Raw genomic sequence first — 11152 nt, forward strand, 5'->3', positions numbered from 1 at the left:
GACTGCTAATTAGCAATGACCGCTGTCACTGACTACCAGAGTGAACTTCCTTGCTGCGTGTTATCCTGGTTGTCTCATCTTCGAGGACATCTGTTGGTTTTCTTGGTCCTCCATACATCCATACTACCTTCTTCTCAGAACAGTACTTCAATTTTCCTCCGTGGAACTACCACACTTCTATTAAGGTATGCCACATACACTTGCATAGGCACACTGCACAACTCCAGATAAATCATACACTTAGATTTCTGAGTTGTACCTGCTGAAATTGATCAGTGCCAAACCTATACAACCGTCAACGGCAGCCATTGAACGATGGTCTAGTGAGTTGCCTGTCCCATTCCTGGCCTCAGTGGAGCAGAGTCTTTCTGATATGGAAGACCTGAAGCCATTGCCCATTAATTGCTGTTATGTAGATCTCTGGAGTTATCTTGGTTCTGGTTCTTACCAACTCCAGCAAATTCCTTTTGAATGTAGCTATTCAGAAATACTTTGTGTTGCCAACAAAGAAACCCAATAAGTCACAATCCACTCCTCAGGCTTTCCTCAGACTGGAAGCCAAATCACAGGAAAGGGTCTTGAGTGTTAAAATGAAAGCTGGTCTTTGTTCCTTATCCAGCATTTATTCACCCAGCAATGACTTCTGGAGGCCTGCTGTGTGCCAGGCAGTGTTCTAGGCTCTGGGAAACAACAGTGAAAAGCCTGATGCGGTCCCTGCCTTCATAAGATCTGCTTATTCAGAATCTGGTGAGGAAGATCACAATTTTTATTAGCCACAACTAGCTATAGCATTGCAAAGAGCTATAGAATTCCAAATTGTAAGGAGTGCTGGGAGGGAAAGGAATGGAATGCTGTGTGGAAGATATTTTTAAGTAAAGAGCATTTATTTTAGGCTCGCAAAGTGCAAGCACTTTCCATGCTTCGGAACAATCACCACAACAATGTTGCAGTTTAAATCCGACTGTACGTCCTATTTCACAGATGCGAAAACAAACCTACACAAATAGAAAGATATAATATTAATAACATATAAATACAAATATAAATAGGGTTTTTGCCAGGACCTGGGACTTTAAATACAAAAAGCGGGGGCAGTCCTGGGCAAACACGGACCAGTTGTCGTTCTAAGGAATAACTTGGCTAAGGTCACAATTTAGGGAGCGGTGGGGTGACTACCGACTCCAGATCTAGTTTGACTCCAAAGTTCACGTACATAGTGACCACCCCAAGGGTGCCCTCGGATGTGATTAGTCTCTGGAGAAACGGGGGCCAGCTGGAGAGGCTGAAGGCAGGTCAGCGGGAGGGGGAGACAATGGTCCAGCAAGAGATAGGAGAGTTGAAAGGAGGCTTTCTCCCATCAGTAAGTGCACGGATAGGGAGGGACAAGGGGGCAGAAGTGGGATGACTCAGAGGTTTGGGCTCAGGAGTGGAGAGGACGTGATCTGGGGGGAGGAGGAGGATGATTCAGATTGGCCCTAGTGGGTGTATCATCGAGGTAGAAATGGTGGTGCACAGCTGGAGAAGAGTCTCAGAATTGGGGAATCCTTGTGGCTTAGCTTGTCAGAGCCCAGAGACCAGCCGGGCTGAAAGCCTCCGGATCAGCCAGGCTTTTTGGATTGCAAGCAACAGACACTGACTCAGACCAGCATAACCAAAAAGACGGACGTTTTAATGAGGATTTCGGGAGATTCCGTGAGCCAAGTTAGAATACAGGAGGGAAATAGGGCAGACTGGGTGGCAGGAATGAACTACATCTTGGGGGGATGCCACTGCTACCACTTCCCCCCAGACAGTGGATGTCATGCTGCTTCCACTGCCGCTGAACAATGGATACCACCCTTGCTGTTGCTAGCGTAAATAAAATACTCTCCCCTTCTCCCCTCCCCCGTGCATTTGTTTTTTTTTTTTTTTTAAGATTTTTATTTATTTGACAGAGAGAGATCACAAGTAGGCAGAGAGGCAGGCAGAGAGAGAGGAGGAAGCAGGCACCCTGCTGAGCAGAGAGCCCGATGTGGGACTCGATCCCAGGACGCTGAGATCATGACCTGAGCCGAAGGCAGTGGCTCAACCCACTGAGCCACCCAGGCGCCCTCCCCCGTGCATTTGTATCAGTTGCTGAAGATTCAAGTCCTGGGTGTCTGATTAACTGAATCCGATTCACCTGGCCCACGTGCATCCCAGGCAGCAGGGGAAAAGAAAAGCAAGTGTCTGGCTTTTCAGATTTCCTTAGTGGGAGAAGGCATCCTGCCTTCTAGCAAGATTTTATTTATTTATTTGACAGAGATCACACGTAGGCAGAGAAGCAGGCAAAAAGAGAGAGGAGGAAGCAGGCTCCCTGCTGAGCAGAGAGCCCGATGTGGGGCTCCATCCCAGGACCCTGCGATCATGACCTGAGGCGAAGGCAGTGACTTTAACCCACTGAGTCACCCAGGCGCCCCGGCATCCTGCCTTCTAGCAAGATTTACACATGCATGATTTCCCATGTCCAGAAAGGATGTTCAGAAATCAAGGAATCAAAGTGAATGAATGATAATAAAATGTCTAGCACAATTTCTGCAGCTGTCATACACACCCATGCCATTGTATAAATGAGGTTCAAAGTAAAGTCCTGTAATGTACAGGGTTGTCCAGAAGTGGCCCCCAAAAGTTCTCACGTGGTTGCCTGGGCATTGAGTCCTCTGTGTCATGGAGGGAGAGTGCCTCTTTCTTAGTTTCTGTGAGACTGGGGGCTCTCTCCACAGCAGAAGAGGCTATGCCTTTGCATGGTTCCCAGTGTCCCCAAAGGCAGGTGCAGTGCCCAGACAACCCCTGCGAAGCACAGGCATCCCCAACCCCTTCTGCCTTGTGCCCAGGCAGTTTGTTGCTTCCCTTCATTGATGAGGCTGCTTTCACATGCTCCCCCATAAAAAGGGAGAGTGACAGGTGTGGGATCCCACCCCTAGAACACAGCCCACACCACAGTCCAGTAAATCACTCGTGTCCTCGTTCCTTTCTGTGAGATAACAGTGGGATGGGGCACCTGTGCATTTTCTTCTCTCCCTGACCCTCAACTTGAACTTGACTACCAACACAATCAATCTTACCTTAACCCATTCTGTGAGATGTCTGAATTTCTCCTGAGTCTGACAAGTGGAGACTCCAAAGGGACCACCTTGCCCTAGCAATTCTTTGCCAAGGTCCTAGAGCAGTTGGGGCTACCTAGAAAACCCCCTGTCCGTCCCACCCTAGTTTCCATTTCTGCCCTGTCTCCCTATCTGTCAATGCTACCTTCTTTGTTCTTTGTTCGGGTGTCTTAATGCCTTCTCTCTCTCTCTTTTAGAAGATTTTATTTATTTATTTATTTATTTGAGAGCTAGAGAGCAGGAGCAGAAGCGGAAGGAGCTGGGGAGTGGCAGAAGGAGAGGGAGAAGCAGGGAATCTGATGCAGGACTCAATCCTAGGAACTTGATCCCAGGACCCTGAGGTCATGACCTAGCGGAAGGCAGATGCTTAACCAAGTGAACCCAGCCAGGCGCCCTAAATCCTTCTTCTTAGAGGAAAGGCTTTTAAGAACTTCCCATCCACACTGAAGTTTCAGGTTAACTCCTTCTCCCAAGGAAATGTGCATATCTGGGAAAGACAGTGCTTAAACCACTTCAAATAAGCACCAACGGTGGATTGGTAACACTTGTAGAGAAAAAAAATAGAAGATTTTTTTTGTGGTGGTGGGGGGGAATGTCCTAGATTCCTTTCAATGAAAACGTGGAGACCCTGCCCGCAGGTAAGGCTGGTTCCAGGAGTCTTTTTACGGTCCTCCCTCCCTGCATTATGAGGTTGGGTGGTCCTAGAAGCCTGGACCCAGGTCACAGGTCCAGAGGGCTCACGTCTAGTTTAGAAAAGGCAAGTGCATCCAGCACCCACCTGCCTTCCTCATCGGTTGCATCAGCCAGGATCCCAGTGCTGGGCTGGACGTATCGTCCATCCCTCCCCCGTTAGAATGGGAGCTCCTGAGAGTGGGGGCCCTGTTAGCATCACCTCTGTAGTATCTGAAATGCCCCGCAGGCTGCCCTCTATGTAGCAGGGTCTCAACAGAGTCACATGTCACCATCAGCATCCGGGGGAGGCACCATCTGGTGCTGATGCTGGCAAGACAAAACAAAACAAAACAAAACAAAAAAACACTCCCCGAATCTTTAGGAAGAGTGCATCCAGATTCCCAAGAGATCCCTGGTGAATGCCCCTGTGCTACTCAATCTGCAAATGTGCATCCACCCAGGCGGCCCTTAGGCCACAGGGTGCTTTTGTGTAAAATATAAAGAGGTGTCTCCCTCTTGGATTTGTATATTTATTAAGCTGGAAAATTGTTTTACCAAATATATAGATCTAGGCTGTGATGTGAATGGTGACCCCCTAGTGTTGTACAGTGCACAGCCTGCTCACCTCTACTAAACAGCCCTGGATACCACTCCCTCTTTGGTAGAGATAAAGTAGTGGGCCTTGCCCTCAGGGGCCAGGATTCCCCTCTGGGTCTGGACATTGTGCTCCCTGGTTGCTTCTAAGAGCCCAGCCTGATCTGGGAACAATCTTTGATGACACTGTAGTACACAGGGGTGGCCTCCTGGGGCGGCGGGAGCTGGGGCCCAGCCCGCTGGCACTGAAACAGTCCGTGGAAGGCCTCCCGGAAGCGCTGGGACATAAGGGCGTAGATGACGGGGTTGACCGCGCTGTTCAGGTAGACGCAAAGGCGGCAGAAGAGCAGGAAGCCGGGGTTGAGGTAGGGCGGGCTCAGGAAGGAATTCACCACCACCAGGGTGCGGTAAGGCAGCCACAGCAGAGCGAAAACCAGCACCACCACAGCCAGCATCTTGGTGACCTACCAGGTAAGACAGGAAATAGAGGGACCCGTGGGTGCCCCGGGAGAATCCTGGGTTCCCAGCCTCTCTGCGGGCTTGGGAGGGGGAGAGGCCAAAAGAGCATCTGGGCCTTTGCAATAGGTGCCCTCATGCATCCCCCGCCCAGCCCCCCCCCCCCCCATGATGCCTGTCCCATCCCCAGCTAGGACACTTCTGTGCCTCCTTCCTGACCCCACTCAAGCCATTTTCAGTAAGGGACACCCCCCCAAAACCCCCCATCCACCCCTGAAGCCCTTGGACGGCTTCACCATTTTTAGTAGCAGCAAATTCTCGAATCCACTGCCTTTATGGTGAGGGAACTTGAGGATTAAAGGAGTGAATACAGATAAAGAAAGCAGAACGGGGCCTGGCAGGCACTAAGTGGGATTGGAGCTGCAAACACAACCTCTAATACTACCATGACAAGTGCACGGAGTTCAGAGCCAGGAACAGCCAGGTTACTGCTAACCAGCTGTTTAGCTGGGACATACCTCTCTGTCCAGCTCAACCCCTTCTCCACAACATCCCTGACCACGAACTCGCTGGTGATGCTTTCAATGCCCCCCACTCCCCACTCCCCCTCCAGACTCTCCTTCCTGGCTTTGCCTTTGACCGCCAGCCAGTCATGTCCCCCTCCCCCACGTCTCAGCACCCCCCCCCTTCATTCTTGGCCAGCACTTCCCTAACAGTGGAGCTGAAGCAAAGCCTCCTAGAGGTGGTACCCCAGGGAAGAGGTTTCAAAAGATGCTCTAAATTCCAGAATGAAAAGATCACCAGGAAGCACCAGTCAATGGGAGACAGTAACACACCCAGGCCTGCCCATACCCACCCCTGGAGTCCTCAGTGACTCTTCCAGAGACCAAATCTTGGGTGGCAAAAGGTCACTTACTAGAGCTTAAATTGCTCCAGCACTCTGGGCACCGCACTGTTTCTGCCTAGAAACCCCGGGATACATGGAATCGGCTCTCAGGAATACTGGAGAGATGACTTTCTCATCAAGGAGGAAGCTAGCTTGGAATGCTCCTGCCTAAGATTGCTTCTCAGAGTCCAGGAGTATAAGTGACCCCTCCAAAGAGGCCTTGGCCTGCCTCAATCAATAAGCTTCAGTGCTGTAATATTCTCCAGGAACCAGAAACCTTAGGAATTCCCAAATCAGTCTTGACTCCTGATTTCACTAAATTCAGATTTAACTCTATTCCATTTTAGGTTCATTTGGGGGATTCCTACTAGATAGCAGGGGGCGGGCTTTGCAGCCAGTCTGCCTTGGGTTCAGACCTTGGTTCTGGCACTTACTGTTCCTGTCACCTGGAACAACTCCTCCGTGACTCAGTTTCCTCATCTGTCAAACTGAGATGATAACCGCACATACATCTTGGAGTAGTTACAGACACTCAATATACTGACTTGTGTAAGACCAGTGCCTGGCACAGAGCAGATTCTTGATAATCATTGACTACTACTATCAGCAGTAGTATTTTCCACATTATTCTCCTAGACATTCTGCTTTTATTCAGTGCCTCTTGCCTGTTGCTGTTGTACACAGCATTCTGCAAGGGCTCTCTTGGGCATCAAAGAATGATGTCTTTAGACTGCCCACTGTCAAAAAAGACACTGATGCTCCAAAAAACAGTAATAATTGGTAACCCTACACTGAATACTTATTATGTGCCAGTTTCATAATATCTACTACCATCCACGGAAGTGGATGGGCATATGATGACAATGACTTGACAGAGTCGAAAATCAAGACTCAGAGGGGTGAAGTGACTTACCTAAGACCACACAGCAAGATGTTAACAAAGCTGGGTCCTAGAAGGACCCAGGTCAGGAAGGCTATTTTCACTAGCAGAAGTTTCACCTAAAGCACAGTCCAAGTGGGGGCTTGAACCCAGCCCTTTTAGGCTGAGCTGGAGAGTGGTAAACAGAGAAGTAAATAAGTGGTGACCAGGCAGGCAGTTTTAGGGTCAGATGGGGTAAAGGCTTGGGAAAGGCGGGAGGGGCACTTGTCTGGAGCGGAAGGTGATGCTGGGCCTACAGCCAGAGTTCCCATTCCATCCTGGCTCAGCCTGGGTCCAGTCCCCTTTCCTCTAAAACCCACCTTGCGCTAACATGCTTGCAAGCAGGAGCTGTTTGAGGCAGTTGGAAGAGCCCCCCAACAGTGCACCCACCCCAGGAGGAAGGGAGAGGATACAGATGGTCCTCGCCGGGCTCAGCAGTGACTCAGCAGGGGCGAGGTGCCCTCCTCCCTCCCCCGCCCGCTGAAGGTGTGGGCGGCAGGCTGAGGATAAAGACCAGCTGGGCTCTGGGAGCCTTCCACCTGCATTCCTTGAACCCCCTTGCAAGACCACACTGCTGGAGTGCGGGTGGAGGATATAAGGAGTCCTGGACACTTCCCTCCACTTTTCACTCCCTTGTCCCCTCTGAGCCTGTTTCTTTATCCATTAAGATAGGCGTGAGACCTCCCGGATGGGTTCAATAGCAGGAATGATCAAAGGACCAGGCACACCGCGGAAAGTGCTCCCTAAGGGCTGGGTCTCTCTTGACCGCACCCCAACCCATCCCCCTCTTAGGCTGGCTGGCTCTCAGAGACCAGGCAGGCAGTTTTAGGGTCAGATGGGGTAAAGGCTTGGGAAAGTCACTTCCCCTCTCTGAGTCTCAGTCTCCTGATCATTAGGAAAGTACCACCCTGGGTGTAGCCACTGGTCCTGAATGTTTAATAACCAGTCTTAACTGAACATTTAGTTCCTGATGTGGCTTCACAGAGGCTAAAGGCTTCACATGGTTAATCCCATTTCTCAGGACAGCCCAATGTGGTGGGAGCTGTCGTTACCCCATAGAGCGGAGGAGGAAACTGAGGCTCAGAAAGGCAAAGTAGCAGCTCCAAAATCAAGCCTGGTAAGTGGCAGGACAGGGATTAACACTTGAGGAGTTTGACTCCAAAAGGGCCCAAGCTTCCCTCTGTCCATCTGCTGGCAGGGCATAGCGGTCCCAATGAAGACGGAGGTCCCCACCTGCTTTCGGGAGTTGAGGGCGCCTCTCTTGCCCCTGGAGGAATAGCGCTGGTGGCCAGATGGGCGACCCAGCTGCGCAGAGCCCGAGTGCCCCCGGTGTTCAGGCGGCAGCGGCCCCACAAAGAGGATGCGCACTATGAGTAGGTAGAATGCGGTGGCCAGGCCCAAGGGCAGCGCATAGAAGAGCGCGAAGTCCAGGAAGTAGATGGGCAGGTATAGAGAGCGTGACATGCGGTAGCCACACTGCACCTGCACGCCGTCAGCGTACACCGTCTCGCTTGTGTCCACCAGGAAGAGCCAGAGGACGCAGTAGGCGGTGGTGCCCAGCCACACCGATGCGGCGATGCGCTTGGCCCTTGCCACCGTGCACAGAGTTTGGGCGCGCAGCGGGTGGCAGATGGCTAGGTAGCGCTCCACGGTGAACGCGGTGATGGAGCCTGTGGACGCGTTGATGCCCACGTACTGCAGGTAGGTGATGACCAGGCAGCCTGCGTGGCCGAAGATCCAAACCCGCGTGGACGCCGCCTCCGCGACGGTGGGCACTCCGGCCGCCAGGAGCACCAGCAGGTCGGCGGCAGCCAGGCTCACCAAGTAACAGTTGGTGGGTGTGACCATTTGGCGGCTCCGGAGCACCACCAGAACCACCATGGCGTTGCCCGCCACACCGACGGCGCACACGAGGGGCACCAGGGTCAAGGTCACCACCTGGACAGCCAGCGGAGGCCGGGGCATGGTGCCCAGGCCCGAAGCGTTCGCGCGGTCAGGGTGCTCGGTGCGGTTCTCCATGCACGCGGCTCCGCGCTGCACCCCGAAGTCAGTGGCGAGCTGGGGGAATTACCCCGCTGCAAAGGTGCCCTCCGGGGATCTGGAGACGCTCTCCGTGCGGGAAGTTGGGAGTCCGGCAGCTGCCTCCTGCCGAACAGGTTTCTCCAGCTCCGTGCAGGGTCTCACTGTCGCCGCTCAGGACGCTGGGGACGTGGAGGAATCAGGAGCAGGAACCGGGAGACAGGCTCGTGCTGCTCAGTTTCCAAGACGCCTTTTCAGTCTAAGTTGGCGCGATCTTACCCCGGGTGAGGTTTACTGCAGGGGCGCGTTGCAGACTGGAGCGTGGGGCTCCGGGAGTGCACGGGGAGCCCAGATGCCGCCCCCTTCGGACCGACTGCTGTCGCCTCTCAGGTCTTACCTCCACTCTCTAGGTTCGAGGGGCTCAGGACTCTAATCTGAGGCGTCTGGTCAAGGAAGCACGGTGTGGTGTGGGGTCTCCGCCTCGCTAGCCTTCCCCTTTGCTCTGCTCTCGGGGACCACCCCGGGCGGGCTCCTCCGCGGAGTTAGCGGAGGAGCTGATACCGCTTGGCTGATTTTGGTTGACCGGGTCCAGCACCCGTTCTTTCCCACCGGCTCTTGCACGGCACCCTGGGCACTTGGGGTCGGGGTGGAGGGATGCAGGGTGAGGTGGGGATGGGATGCTCAAGGCAGCAGTGGTATGGGCGCCCTGCTCGCACGCCTCTTTCTCTCCTCTGCAGGGGCGGCTCCGAGGGGCAGTGGGGGAGGAGTCGGCCAGCCGCTGGCTTCTGTACTCAATCCAGAAATCCCATCTTGCTTTCACTGGCAAAAACCTCAGCCCTGCTTTTGAAAAATGGCTAGCGGAGCCGAGGGCCAGAGCTGCGGGGAAACGGAAGATATCTTTCCATCTAGGCTTGGGTTGGTCCTGTCTCCTAAACTCTCATCTCCTTGCTACTTTTCACATTCTCTTGCTAACCTTTGTCAGTCTTTTCTTCCTCATGCAGAAGATCTGGAAATTGGACGTTCTTGGCGGGTGTGCCCCGCCCCCAGAAGGATCTCTCTCATCCTAAGACTGTGCCAGGGGCACTTGCCAGTCAGGGGCAAGACTGTGCCTTGTGAATCTTTCTAGCTCCGAGTCTGATAACAGAGGAGACACAGCATAGCAGCTGAGTGAAGGAAAGAACTCGTTTCTTCACTAAAGAAAGCTTCTAGAGAAGGTGGGACCCACTGAGCTTCATAAAAAGCATAAGAGCTGCTTTCTAGGGAGCCCAGCTCTGTACCTGATTAGAGCAGACGCCGTGGAGTTGTTTGCTGCTTCCGGTCCATCGATTATGCTCTATAAAAATGATTTTTCATCTGTGAGATGGGCTAATAATAATAGAACCCATCTCAGAGTGTCCTTGGGAGGCTTACACGAGGGACAAAGGAAAAAATCCATGCCAAGCGCTTAGCTGTGCTCCACTGAGCAGGGGGGAATGTATCAGTGATGACAGATAGTTAACATGTTTCCTTCCCGCAACCCCCTTATGGATGAGCCCAAACTCTCAGTCTACAGATCTGATAAATGGCCAAGAAATGAATGATGGGGAACTTGACAGGGCTGTATCTTGGGGGGCACCAGCCAGGGTCCAGGACGTCCCCAATTGTCAGTCTTTGTAATGAATGATGATAGTGTATACGAAGCAGTTATTTGCCTGGGGAGGCTCTGTGTGCTTCACACATACTAATTCATTTTATACTGCAACATCCTCTGGGGAACATTATTACTAGATTCCCAGCTTTACAGATGAAGACACCGAGGCCTAGAGCAGTGAAATGATTGGCTCAAGGATACATAGGTTAGTACGGTGGGAGGGCTACCAGCAGTTTAGCCCAGGAGTGTGGCCATGGAGTCCCCATTCTTACACATCCCACGTACATACTCTCTGACCTCTCTGCCCTATACTGTTCTCTGGGATCTCCAGCAAGAACAATAGCAAAGCAGCCTACTCAGAGCTTAACACCCTGCTATATTCACTACCTTTATTTCCCCCAGCCCTGGCTAGGCAGGTACTATTAGTCCCATTTTATAGATGAGGAAACTGAGGTCCAGAGAGGAAGGATTTCCAACGTGATGCAGACAGTCAGGGACCAAGCAGGAAGCAGAACCCCAGACTCTCCTTGTCCCCACCCCAATCCCAGCCGTCCCTTACTCAGCTCTTTCCAAGGAACCAAATGTCAGTTAAGCCCCAGGGTTCTTCCTCCCCAGTCCAGGGAGTGGCGATCCTTCCTGAGCATGGTCCAGAGCAATCCTTTTAGCCATATTAACTGCAAAGCGGCTCCATGGGCTTCTCTCCCTCTAAGCCTGCCAGCTCAGCTCTCTCTCCTGCCTAACTGAGCTGTTTAGTTGCCAGCAGCAAAGCGCAGTACTTGGCAGTGAACTAAGTACATCTCAAGTGGCATTTTTTATTTTCCCATACTCTACCTCATCTCTAGTCTTCTTCTTCT

The 11152-nt window shown here is 52.3% G+C and overlaps 1 protein-coding gene across 1 annotated transcript; it reads right to left on the bottom strand.

Moving 5' to 3' along the window:
- Positions 1 to 4534: 4534 nt before the first annotated feature.
- On the bottom strand, positions 4535 to 8829 carry LOC132022451 (thyrotropin-releasing hormone receptor-like). Its single transcript, XM_059407704.1, has 2 exons — positions 7883 to 8829; positions 4535 to 4852 (listed from the first exon to the last, which is right to left on the bottom strand). Exons 1-2 carry the CDS (start codon positions 8666 to 8668, stop codon positions 4535 to 4537), a joined length of 1104 nt encoding a protein of 367 aa, XP_059263687.1. The 5' UTR covers positions 8669 to 8829.
- Positions 8830 to 11152: the final 2323 nt, after the last annotated feature.

The sequence above is a fragment of the Mustela nigripes genome, chromosome 7 (genome assembly GCF_022355385.1).
Source record: "Mustela nigripes isolate SB6536 chromosome 7, MUSNIG.SB6536, whole genome shotgun sequence".
Classification (NCBI taxonomy): domain Eukaryota; kingdom Metazoa; phylum Chordata; class Mammalia; order Carnivora; family Mustelidae; genus Mustela; species Mustela nigripes.